Here is a 13789-nt window from a genome sequence, read left to right as displayed (position 1 = left end):
AGCCTGTTTCATTCTCTCTCAGTGCCCCTGTCCTGAAACTCTCTCCTTCTGATCCATCCTCCCTCCTTTCTGTTCACGATGAAATCTGAACTCCTGGGTAGTCAGAGGTCTTGTCCTCTTCTTCTCGCCAGACTCGAGCACTTCTCCACAACTTACGTTTTTCATCACATCCACCATGCGGCTTAACCCGCACTCCAGTCACTCAGACTCTTCCTACTGTGTGCTGCTCCTTAGGTCTGAAGCACTAGCTCCTTTCTTTACCTGGCTAAGAAACCCACTCTGCAAAAATCAACTTAATGGCATCTGGTCAGAGAACAGGGTGACCCAAGGATTTTGAAAGAAATAACAAAAATGTTCACACTCAAATAAAGAAACAGAGTAGATGTAAAAAAAAAAAAGTAAGTTTACTTAACGTAAGTCCCTGGTTTTGACTCATTTCTTTATTCACTAGATACTTATTGAGTGCCTACTGAGTGCCAGACCCTGCCATAGGTACTTGGATACAACAGTGAACAGAGTAGGCCAAACTCCTAACCTTATGGGATGTGTGTTGGAGTGGAATGAAACACACTGCAACTCTTAATGATGTAAACCTACATCATGCCCATAGGTGATCTGTATTAGAAAAACGACTAAGGAAGGAACTAGGGAGTGATGAGGTGGGGTGGGGAGATCTATTTTATATAGGTGGTCAGAGAGGTCTCTCCCATAAGGTGACCTTTGAGCAGAGATCTAAAGGAGAGAGGCAGAACCAAGGGAACGTGGCATTGGGTACCAGCAGAGGGGGCTGCACAGCCCTGAGGTAGGGGCCCTCTGGCATATTCTAAGAACACCAAGGAGTAGCAAAGGGTAACAAAGAGGGAGTGTACTAGAGGGGAGGTCAGAGGGATGCTTAGGACCAGATGGTGTTAGGACTCAGGCCATGGGAAGTACTCTGGGTCCCACCCTGAGTGAGCCAGTCAGTGAATATGAGCACTGATCAGAGGAATGGCAGCCTGTAGAATACTCCAGCTGGGAGTGAAGAACAGATGATGGGAGCAAGAGTGAAAAACAGGGACTACACAGGTAGGCTGCTGTAGAATACGCAAGGGATTATGGTGGCTTGGGACAGGGCAGTCAGGGTGAGTGTGGGGATAAGTGGTAAGATTCTGGATAAATCTCAAAATTTAGCAAATCTAACAGGATATACTCAAGGCTGAGGAAGAGTGTGGGAGAAGGAGGGAGTTAAGATCCACAATGAGGCTTTTGACATGGGCTACGAGAAGAATGCAGTTGCCTTTTACTGGGGTTGGGGTGAAGGGACAGTCGGCAAAGATGGCTTGAATTTGAGAGATCCACTGTGCACGTTTTGCATTGGAGACACCTGTGAGACAAGTGCTAGCAGTCAAATCCAGGTAGTGGCCCCTCTCCCAGTGAAGGAGAGAACACTTGGCAATTTTATCATCACTTGCAGTCCCAAGCACCCCAGCCAAACCTCACAGCCCCATGTGAGGCAACATCACTCTCCTTCCATTAGGATCGTATGTGGCCATAAGTGATCTTCCACCCTCCTCTGTGGACCCAGGGGCAGTTATTGTCAACATCAAAAAGTATAGGCTTAGTATTGATCTCCAAAGCAGAGTCTTCGTGTAGGATCTCCAAAGATACTCCTTTAAACAGAAATAATAAAATCTAGTCTTCCCCAAAGGTGAGTCTTACTGCATCTCACAATGGTCAAAGTTCTAGCACATTTGGAATACCAACTTGTTCCCGTTTCCAGTCATCACGGATTAAACATGTTGAAGGCTAGTATTAGTTTCTGATGAGCGCTGTAACAAATTCCCACAAACCTTGGGGCTCAAAACAACCAAAATTAATTCTCTCACAGTTCTAGAGACCAGAAGGTCCAAACTCAGCTTTACTAGGCTGAAACCAAGGGGCCAAACTTCCTCTGCATGCTTCAGGGGAGAATCTGCTCCACCCCACTTCCAGCTTCCGGTGGCTGTTGACATTCCTTGCTTCGTGGCACATAACTCCAGTCTTCAAGGCCAGCAACTCTGAGTCCTTCTCTTTGCTCCACATTCACATCACCTTCTCCTCTCTCTGTGTATGTTGTATCAAACCTTCCTCTGCCTGCTTCTTGTAAGTATACGCGTGATTTAGGGCCCACATGGATAATCCCTGATACTCTTCCCATCTCAAATCCTCGACTTAATCACATATGCGAAGATGACACTATATAAGGCAATATTCACAGTTCCAAGGATTAGAATCTGATTACTCTGAGTACCCTTACTCAGCCTGCAACAGCCAGTCCTGACACATTGAATTGCTTTGCTTAACAATGGATAAGAAGAAGGGAGAGGAGGAGGAGAAGGAGAAGAAGGAGAAGGAGGAAATGGAAGGGGAAGGGGAAAAGGAAGGAGAAGAGGAAGAGAAAGAAGAAGGTCCACTCGTTACCCAACAAGTAGTAGTGAGCCACTGTTAGTCCAGGCACAGAGGATAGACTGAGGAAGCAGACAGGCCTCTTGCCCTCAGGAGGCTCCAGCCATAATTGTCTAACCATAGAAATAAACGCCAACTGTAGCGAGAAACGCAAAGTTCATGGCTCTAAATCGGGGTCAGGGTGGGAGAGCGGCTAACCTGGGAGAGACAGGTTTGAGGCAGTGTTCCTGAGGAAGTGTATTTCAGTTAATACTTGAAGGATAAATAGGGTTAACTGAGTGAAAAGAGGAGGAGTGTGCAAGGCAGAGGAAAGAGACTGTAGAAGGAGCCCATAACCAGAGAAAACAATAGAGGTAAGATAAAATGAGAGACAAGGGTGAGGCAGGAGTGGTGTGAACCAGGAGTGCAGATGAAGCCCCTCCCAGGCCTTGCTAAGGAACTGGCTCTCTTAGGTTAAGGCAAAGTCTTGGAAGTACCATCGAATTCAGGTTTGCAAAGATCACTTTGATGGGTGATGGAGAGCAGGGTGGGAGTGAGCAGACTACCTATTTTATTTTCATTTTTACATCCTAGAACTAACATGGCAGACCACCCATTTCAAAAGACCTGTTTGTTTGGCCCTCCCAGCCCCAATCCCTGCCATCGGGCTTGGGGAGGCCCTTCCACTTAGTCCTCTGGGAGGGCACAGCAGCTCCCCTTGGACAAATGACCTGCTGCCCCCACCCACATTACGTATCCTGATCAGAGTGATCAGTCTCATTCACCTTGCTATCTGTCCTAACTTGTAGTTCAGCACTTGACACATGGGAGTCTCTGTATCAGTTAGAGGGAGGTGGGAATCAAAATTTCTCATCTCCCCTCTCAGGGTGGGGAGCAAAGGCTTGGCCAGTTTGGGTATTTAGAGAAAGGGCAGCATTAGCATAAATGCCCCTCTCTGAAGTCCAAGTTCATTGTGCTGTAAGACTGCCATAAAACAAGTCCAAATGGAATTTTTATAGCAAAGGGGGTGATGGCAAGAGAGTGGAGGGGCATCGTCAGATTAGCAGGGCAAAAACTGGGTGGGACACTGGAGTTCCAAGGAGGGAAATGGGCTGGGAAAAGGGGATGCAATCCAGGGAAATTCTGGAGAAAGGGGCCCCACAGAAGCCACAGAATAGGTATGAATTCTTGGTGCAGAGGATTAGGCTGACATCAGATAAACAGCAGAGCCTGAAACCTTTATTGCTAACAAATGGTTAGGAAAATGAAGGCTGTTAACATGCAGAGGTGCCCAGCTTCCCTGCGCCTATTGGGTACTTTTCTTCAAATTAGATCATGTGATATTTCAAAGGTTTCCGTAAAGTATGTCTAATCTAACATAAATTAAAGAAGTAGGTCATTTTTCTGGGTACTTATTGTCAAGATCAGACTGGAACCCAGGACTCCTAAATCCTGAAATTTACTTCTTTGTACCAGGCTATTCAGGTCCCAAGGGAGCCAGCGCCAGGTTCACGGTGCAGATCCCAATTAATCACAGCAGAAAGCACTATTTGCCAAGTGAAATTCCTCTATTTTGAATTCTTACTCTCCTCACCAGCTGAGTTTACCGCAAAGACATGAATATATAATTGAGACATAAAGAAAACATGCCACCAAATTAAACTGTCCTAATTTTAAATCAATAAATTCTTTCTCAAACAACAGGAAATGAAGATCTCGCAAAAGAAAAATGCTGTGCTCCACCAACTCCAGCGGAAGCCAATTAGATATTGTACCAACATTCGACACTGATTTACCACGACGATGTTCAACAGGAATGTAAGTCTTAAGATATACTCCAAGCAGTGACACCTTAGAGCCTGAATAAATCAGCCTGGAGACATCCCATCTGAAATACCGAGTCTCCTCATCTGCACGTGGGCTCGCTCTCAGGTGCAGTGAGAGGCAGCTGCTGCTGGTGGGCCAGCCGCATAGTTTCTGAGGACCACGGACCCCTCCCAGCAGCTGTGTGATCCTCAGTAACATCCTCACCTTCTCTGGTGCAGTCATCACAATGATGACAGTCAAAAGCCTCAGGACTATGTGCTCTACTCCTAGGGTACAAAGACATGCACCTTAACCATACCGTGGGGAAAAAATGTGACTGCAATTATAAAGCATATATTTTAGTGCATTCAAAACATGACCTGGTGGGCGGAGTCCTCAGCAGTCTCCCCCTTTGCATCCTTGTCTTGCACGGGACATAGAGCCAGCTGGGTTTAGATACACCCTTTCCTTCCAATGTTTCTCCCTTCTTTATTTGTATGTATCAGTTTTATTCCACCGGTAGCCTGCTGGATATTTGTCCTAAGCCAAAGTAATCTAATGCAACTTCCTTGAGGAAGAGAAGTGGCGGTTTTGAATGAACATCAAGGGAAACCAAGCATGTGTTGATCACGTCCATTACACAAGGCCGACGGCTTCTCACACAGCCTATCTCTCTGGTTTTATGGCTAGGGCTTTTGCCCCATGAACACTTCGAGTCCTCGTTCTTCCTCCCACGCATCATACGTTTTCAGACTTTCAAGCCTTGCGTGTGCCATTGCTCCTGCCAACTTTTCCACACCCTCTGAAAAATCCTACTCACCATCAGAGACCCTGGTGAAATGCAACCTTGTAGTCCCACTTGGTGTATTCATAACATTTGTATGTATAAGCACCCTAATCCCCGTTACTGCATAGAAGACTTACGTGTTCATACAGTCGTTTTCTTTGGCTGTGCAGGGCAGGGGCTCTATCTGAATCTTTGTGTTCCCAGTACCTGGCTTCAGAACACTATTTACTGTGATTGCAACCTGTCGGCTGACAGTCTTCACTGTGACAACAAATAGACTAAGAGACTTTGTTGCCAACTTCTCCCCCTGCCCTAAAAAGCTAGGTATCTCCATGTCAGCAAGAAGAGAATGGTCAGAGACTTGTGAGGCTTTTGAGGACCTAAGAGTCCTCTGTAACAGTCACGGCATTCGGATGAATGATGCTGACTTTCATACCCTTTATACCCACCCTGCAGGCGTGGCCAGTGAAACCTTTGGGAATACAGTGATGATGATGAGGGCTGTTCTGGACACTAGGATTCTAGGATTACTAGGATCTGAACCAGTGGGACATGAGACCAGAAAGAGAACCCCATCCTTTGTTAAGTTCAGCTTAAATAAACCACAGGGGGGTTCTGACATGGGGGATGGGAGTATAAGGGAAGCAAGTAGGAAGTGTCGGTCCTTCCCCCTACATAAAATGGTGTCGTGTCTCCCTCAGACGTGGTGGAGATATATGATTCAGGAGGAATCAGAGCTATTTTTCTCAGTCCTAAGGTACTGGAATCTGAGGCAGCTCAGGCTCCTTGGGGAAAGCCACCTGAGAGATCAAAATTCTGTGGTTGCTTAAATACCTTCCCTTGGGAGCTCTAACTGCTTAGCAGTAGCAATGCCGCCCAACTCCTGTGCTGTGAAGCCACAGAGTCACCTGAGCTTCCTGCCTCCTTAGGGCCATAAATACTATGAATGGCTTGGACACGGGGACCTACAGTTATTTACTGTTCACACCAGGCAGCACCAGGCTGCGGATACCACGCATTCCAACCTGTTGAAGAAATATAAGGACCCTCCCCAGCCTTACCAGAAAGCACAGAAAATGCCGTTACTAAACCAGTATGACTTTTACTGCAGCAATTTGCTCAGATGACTTTAGTTTAATAGACTCCCCTACTTGGCTTTGTAGACAGATGATGTTTTTGTGGGTTTACCGAAATGCTACTAAACCCACAAACACACTTTGCCCCTCCATTGTCAGGACTGCATCAAGAAAGTGTAAGACTCACCAGGAAAAACTGATTTGCCTTGTCTGTATGCTATCTAAATTCTGTAAATCAGTTTCAGATAAAATGCCCAGCTTCCTTGTCATTCTCCAAGGTGCTCCGAGGAACACTCTAATTTTTTGTGGAATTCAGATGCACAGTCTTATGAGCAGACTGCGTGTGCAATTTCATCTATTTCTTGAACAGGGCAGGGAGAGGAGAGATCCTTTGGAAAGCAGTTTGGGATGGCAAATGGGACCTACTGCCACTCATGGCTCTTGACCCCTGAAGGACACAGGTGTAGTCAGAAGGTGACTTCTGTTGATTCAGAACTGGATGGAGATGTTTTCTCTACCATGGACTCGGCAAAGACGTAGGCTGAATGGGAATTAGTTGATGCAAAGGTTGGCTCAGCTCTTCAGAAGCTTCGCAGGGCTAAGAGGGCACGCTGTTTTCTGGGCGATGTGGCTGGAGGGAGAGAAATCTTCGCCTCCAATGTAAGGATTAGAGCACATTATTCTCTTTGATATGTTGTGCCTCAAATTTCCTTTTATTCGGGTTCAGGGTTGAGGGGAGGGTATGGAGCGTAGGTGTCTAGAAATTAAAAGTTATTGTTCCTGTTCTCTTCATCATAATAATGAGTTTGGCTTGACAAGGTTGATTAATTATTCAGGACTGGAAAGCAACACGATTAAACAGATCAGGTGGGTAAGAGGAGAGGGTTCAGAACAGGAAGACAGGAAAAGGTAAAGGCAAGGCGTCACCTGCCTGTGCTGGGCATCTCCCCGACCTCTTCCCTTTCTCTCTGGAATTCCACCAGTGCAGGTGATGCGGGCAATGTCCTTGCTCCCTTCTCTCAGCTCATCCCTGTCTTACACCATAAACACGAGTGTGCCTCCGCCTCCTTTCACATGACAGTCAAAGCTGTTGGACTCCAAAAGGCAGGTTATTAACTATCAAACAATAGCAGGGATTTTCGGATTAATTCTGCCTAGGAAGAAATAGGGAAACTCAATTACACCAAACAAAAGGGAGGGGCGATTAGAGGCTCCAGTGACAGAGGGGACCATAATAGGGCCTGGAAAATGAAGGAAGAGAACAAAAGCTTTTATTATTACTATTACTACTACTATTATTAGTACACTAATATCCCCATTTTTCAAAGCACTGTATTCTACCTTGCCGTATCACAAACATGTCTTTGAGTGAGTTTAAAGCCCACAGGTATTCCCCCCAGGCCTCTGCTTAGAAAGGCAGGAGCTTCCTGACCCTGTGAAGAGCCCAGGGCATGGCTGCAGCACTGGCACCGCCCCGGAGAGCTTTTAGAAGCCCACTGAGGACCTTTAGAAACCCACTGAGGGCTCTTGAGAAGTCTTCCACACTGTCCTTAATTTCTTAAAGGATTCAGGGTCACAGAGTTTTGTATACACGCTGTATTTCCCAAGATGTGGAAAAAAGAGGTGGATGTGGCCAATTTAGATCTTCTGAGAAGCCTGTTTTGGCAGCAGCAATGAGAGGGGAAAAGGGTTAAAACAGGCAGCTGGACTCCACAGAAGCAGCTTCTTCTTAATTACACTCCTAAAGCAGAACACCCTGAGGTCAAAGGCATGGAAAACACTGGACCCAAATTTTAATCAGTCTTAGATGGATCTCCCTCGCTGTGGCCTAAAAATGTATATTCTGGCTGTCTAAGTGGGTATTCAAGTCCGTGGGTGGCATTTCTTACTTTTCACAAACTCATTTTGAGTGACGTTTTTAAGGCATTTTAAAATCATCACTCTGGGTGTGTGACCCTCTCCACCTTTGCTACCACAGGTGATTTTACCACCTGACACTTCAGATGCCTTAGCACCGACCTCTCCCAGGGCCCCAATATGGAAATCCAAGTGTCCCGATGGACTCCGATCCCCAAACCCCACGTTCAGCCAGTCCCAAACGCTGTCTAGTCTCCTTTAGTCACATCTTCTCTGTCCTAGTTAACACAGGAACACCAGTCCTTCATCTTTTAAACAATTCTCTCTCATCTTTAAAAGATCTGTATCTTTTCTTATTTCCATAGTCTCTACGAAACTGCCTTCTTTCTACACCACACCTGGCCCTTTGGGTCAATGAAGTCCACTCTTGCTTTAACCCCGCTGGACGGCAATGGCCAGCACTTAGATGAATAGCGCTGCCCAGTAGAGCTGCCCACAATGGTGGGAATATTCCACATCTGTACTGTCGGATGCATTATCACTGGTTACATGTGGCTAGGGAAGCACTTGTGGAAATGAGGCTAGTGTGGCTGAAGAAGTACATTTTAAATGTTATTTGGTTTTAGCTCATTGAAATTTAATTTTAAAGAGACACTATGATGAGTAGCTACTTAGCTCAGTCTCCCTCTCATCACCCCTGTCTTGCCACCAGCCCTTGATGCCTTCTCCTCCATCTCCTTTCCACACTATCCTCAGGCCACTCTCCTCAACAAGGCTGTCCCTGTTCCTGGCTTGCTCAGAACACTGGTCCTCTGTGAGTCACTGTGTTCTTTCTGCAGCCCTGAGCCTGTTCCCTCTCTGCTCCATGCTGACCCTGGAGAGTGCAAATCAGAAGTACGTCACCTTTTTCCTGCTGTTTTTTTTACATCCTGGCCATGCAAGTTGACTTCTTGGTGGTTAAGCTGACCCATGGGTCTGCTTAATAGTCATCCCTCCATCCTCCTATGCTGCCCACTGCAGTGTCTGTCCTCCATAGCCCAGGCTGGACTGACCCCAGTCTATGCTCCAGACACTTGGCCTGCTGTGCTGAGTCCTCTAGAAACCACCCAGGCTCCTTAGGCAGCCTTATAGCTTTCTTCTGGTGGGGGGATTGGTGGCAGTGGGGGAGGATACAGTCCAACAGCAACAGGAAGTGAGAAAAAGAGATGTCCCCCCCAAAGAAGAAACACACATTTCCCTTTTCCTTTACCACAAGGATATAGAGTATTACCAGAACATTTAAAAAATATTCTAGAGAACAAAGCAAAAACCAGCACTTCCCACCAGTGACAGGCTGTCCTTAAGGTTGGGAGAACCTTGGATGGGGCTTGCCGCTGCAACCAGGGAGTGGCCTGAGCCCTCCACTCCTGTGCCTGAGCTGGCGAACAGCCTGGGACCCAGCAGCACTGGGAGAGCCGGCCGCCACTTAACCAGACCAGCCTGACTGAGTATAGGTCATTTCAGAATTCTATTAAAATGTCCAATCAGACAACATAGGGTAAGAGAACCCACACTGCAGGCATGCCTAGGAGTGTCTACAGCAGGCCAGTGCCCAGCACGGATTCAGCCAACCTAGGTATGGTTTGGGAAGCTAGATTCCTGGGGATGATTTGGGCAAACTTTGTACACAAATGGGAGCTAACTCTTCCAGAACAATTTTTTATTCATCTTCACATGCAAACTGCTTGCCTAGCATGCCAGGAGCCAGAACTGTTTCTCAGCGATTAGTGACTATATGAATGAATGAATGAATGAATGAATGAGGGCATGGTCAAAGGGCCAATGGGGCTAATTCAGGCAGGTGCAGTGATGGCATCCTGACTGTCAGCAAGAACTGCACCTATTGAATCACACAGAGAATTTCCAGTACCAAGAACTAGTGGGACAGAAGGCGTGTTTGATAGTAAGAAGAAAGAGACACAATCCCAGGCCGTCAGCAGCTTGCATGATGCTATAAAAATGCATTACCTTCCTTCTGTGTGGGTTTATTTATATATAAAGCTGCCTACATATACATAAATACATATACTTACGGGCAGAATATCAGTTGAGTGTTTTCTTCCACGGTTATTGTGTGCATGTGTGTGTTTAATGATCACAATGCCATTGTGAAAACCAACTCTGCCTGACTTCCATTCCAGCAGCATTCTGCTTGGGGTTAAACAGTGACTTTGACAAAACTCAGACAGTCAGCTTCTACCGGGGGAATTGGGCTTGATGTTCGGTACAATAAATGATCCCAAGATAAATACATAAACTTTTTAAATCCTAGATGGTGATGTATCCTCTTTCCAATACAGAAACCGGGGAACCTGGCTGTACTTCGTTTGTCTGCTTTTAAGAAGGGGGACAGGTGGGCTCTGAAAAACTATGGTCTTCTATTCATTAAAGTGTCAATAATGCTCAGGCCGGGCGTATCGACAGCGGATTAGCCTGGGCTGGGTCTATGTACAACACCAGTGCCTTTTTTAACCCGGCTTGTCTCCAGATCAATATACCCATCAGCATTCGAAAATTAGCCCGAGACGAGATTCCAATACTGGAGGTGGTGTGTCATGCTAGGAGGGCACCTAGCCAACTCACGGATGGAAATGCCGAGCTGGGGATTAGACATTTTCCATTATCTTGGACATGAGTGAAAATTGATGTAGACCCTGTCCCCTGGCTCGCTCCCACCTCCCCACCCCCACACATGCTCAGCCTTCTCTCTCTGAGCCTGTGTAAGGCCTCTGGGTCATAACTCCAGCCATTGGATTCAATAAGCCCTCACTGAATGTTCACTTCGTATAAGGCACTCACCGGGTGCTTAGGGCAGGAGAGTGTGGGCTTTAAAAAATTATAAAAATGTGGTCTTTGTTTTAAGGAGGCTTCAGAATTTTTCACGGTGCCTTCCATTTTCCAGTTCCATAACAGCCCTGCTTCCTGAAGCAAATGTCTGTACTAGTCATGGCCTAGTGTCTTTGTCATCTCTCGACGTTCTGCTCTCAGCTGTGGGTGTGTGTATGGGGCAGGGTTGGGGGCGGGAGCCTGGGGGCTGGTTTCAGAGGCACTGCCTGGTGTAGGTTGGAAATGATGCCACTGGAGCATTCAGGGAAACACCTCATTGAAGAGTCATTCTCAAGCCTTTCTGGCCAACTATCCATGATAAAAAAAAAAAAAGATATTTTCCATTAAAAACTTTCAATGATACAAAATTTTACTTAATAATACCTACTTGCTATTTGTAATACATACTGATACCATCTATGGGATTCTATTTCCTTTAAAAAGTGCTGATTGTACCAGGCAGTTTGAAAAATATTCATTTATAAAACCGATAAAAGAAAAAGCCATCATAATGTCCTTTTGGAAATACAGAATAAGAAGAAAAGTAGCCCTGGCCTGCATGGCTCAGTGGGCTGGGCGTCATCCTGCAAAGTAAAAGGTCACTGATTCAATTCCTAGTCGGGGCACATGCCTGGGTTGTGGGTTTGGTCCCCAGTCAGGGTGCCTATGAGAAGCAACCATCGATGTATCTCTCTTACATCAGTGTGTCTCTCCCTCTCTCCCTCCCTCCTTTCCCCTCTCTCTAAAACTAACTAAATAAAATCTTTTTAAAAAGAAAAAATTAAAACAACTTAGTATGACCAAGCTTTGACACAACATGAGGGGTTCCAGCACCCCCCTGGCCTCATCCCTGACAACAGCCAGTGCCCACGCTCTCCTCACTGCAGCCGAGGCTTCTTCTCCTCATGGTCACACTCTCGCTCCTCACAGTCTGCATCCAGCTGCACTCCCGCCCGCCCTTCCTGGCTGGCTCCCCCCTCACTCTATCAGCTCATCCGCCTCTGCCTTCTCCAGCCACCTCCCTGCCCCTGTCTTTTGAACCAAGACTGCTTACTGTTTCCCTGGGCACACTGAGAGGAAGGGGTGGCTGAAGGAAGGGGCCTCTGAAAGCAATGCATACTGCCTGAACCTGCCAGTTCACTGGAGGAAGGGAGCTGAGGAGAGGACTGGGAAAGAGACAGCAACAATGGGGCCGGGCTCACTGCTCAAGGGCTTAAGTGCCTAAGATAATAAAACACGGTATGAAGTCCAATGTGAAAGATATTTCAAAGAGTTAAATAACAACAACAGTGGCCCTGGCCAGGTGGCTCATTTGGTTGGGGTGTCGTCCTATACACCAAACACAGGTTGTGGGTTCAATCCCTCGTGGGGGCCCATAGGGGAGGCAACCAATCAATGTTTCTTTCTCACATCAGTCTCTCTCTCTCTCCCTCTCATTCTGTCTCTCTCTCAAATAAATAAAAGACATACCCTCCATATCCTCTGGTAAGAATTTTAAAAAATAACAACAGTGTTTTTTGAAATAGCTAACACTTAACATCTATATGTGCCAGGTCCTCTTCTAAGTACGTCACACACCAGCCCTGTAAAACGTAATCCTCACCACAGCTCTTCACAACACTGACTCCATTGTACAGAAGGAAACCCTGAGGCTCAGCCAGGAACTTGATCACAGGCTCCAGCCAAAAAGCAGTTGTGTGGGATTCTGGGTTCTTACTCCCTAGTTAGTGTTCTGTCCACGTGATTAAGAGTTGTGTGAATGCCCCCAGGACCAGTTCTGCTTCATGGGGAAGGCAAGCGCCATTCCCAGGGTCTGGGACACATGGAGAGAGCACAACCAAGAGGGATGCAAAAAGAGAACAAATACACAGTTCTGAATAGCTGGGGCTGAGGGGTGCAACCAAAACATGGAGAATCAGACATAGGTAGCGGGTGTGTGATGTGGTGGCAGAAGCCCAGGGCTGGGAGGTGAGAGGAGATGAAGGAAGCAGGCAGCGATGCAGGTGGTGTGAAGGATGCATCCCAGCGGGAGCATCTGTGTGTGGCTGTGCTTTCTCTGAAGGCCCTGGGAGGGTGTGCAGGTATACAGTGCCAGACCTAAAGTGCTGGTCTTAAAATAAAGCGAGCTTAGAATTGGAACCTAAAAAAATTTAGAGGAGAAAAAAGCCAAGCAAAGCAATAATTAGAAGATAATTTTCTGAGAAAATATATTATTGGAACAAAAGCAAAAGCAAAAAAAAGTCCTAGTCCTATTCAATGGGAAAATTATTTGAAAATTTAGCATCTGATGGCAAAATGACAATTAGCAAGTTGTCCTGGCTGATGGAACAAACAGAACTCGTTTCTGTTGAGGATCACAGACAGAGAGTTTAACGTAGGCTCTCTCAGCCGCCACCTGGACCGCCCCGCCCAGTACCGCCTACCTTGCACGATGAGGTGGACCCGAGAGGTCTTGGGGTGGTTGTCCGTTTGCACAGAGCAGGTGTACGGGCCCTCGTCATACACGTCCACGTTTTGGATCTCGATGCTGTACTGGGTTTGGGTGTAGCTCAGGAGAACCACTCGTGGGTCCAGGCACCACTTGTCATTCCCAGCGTAGAGGATGGTGCTGCGGTTCAGCCAGGCTACCCGGGTGACCCGGTTGTCAATCGTGCACCTGGAGGGAAGGCCAGATGGTCAAGTCAGGATAGTGGGAGCCATCAGAGCGGGGTCCTGGCAAGAGCAGGAGGAGTATTTATGCCTTGTCTTCAATCCCTGCCCCCAGTATACACACAGAAATGTCCTTTGTTTGCTTTATCATGGAAGGTACTTGCTGGAATTTGGCAGGGGAAGTCTTATGGGATTACAGCCTTAGCACATTGGATATCTCAGACTTCTGGGCCAGTGCCTGTGAAACCACCTGAGCACAGGGTCACTGCAATAGTCCTAACCATCTGTAATCACAGCCCAGAGGCATCTTCCACACCCAGGATGGCTGGGCCCTTCCAGCACAACC

General features: G+C 46.9%; 1 protein-coding gene across 4 annotated transcripts in view; it reads right to left on the bottom strand.

Annotated features, from left to right (window-relative positions):
• The window catches only part of NTM (neurotrimin), a 940923-nt gene that overhangs the window by 172145 nt on the left and 754989 nt on the right, over positions 1-13789 (bottom strand). For all 4 annotated transcript variants that reach the window (XM_045192915.3, XM_024557294.4, XM_024557295.4 and 1 more), the window contains one exon: positions 13218-13450. In XM_045192915.3, the coding sequence (XP_045048850.1) occupies positions 13218-13450 (233 nt within the window). The remainder of the gene's footprint in view (positions 1-13217; positions 13451-13789) is intronic.

Source organism: Desmodus rotundus, chromosome 7 (genome assembly GCF_022682495.2).
Source record: "Desmodus rotundus isolate HL8 chromosome 7, HLdesRot8A.1, whole genome shotgun sequence".
NCBI lineage: Eukaryota > Metazoa > Chordata > Mammalia > Chiroptera > Phyllostomidae > Desmodus > Desmodus rotundus.
This window is presented reverse-complemented; position numbering and strand designations above follow the sequence as displayed.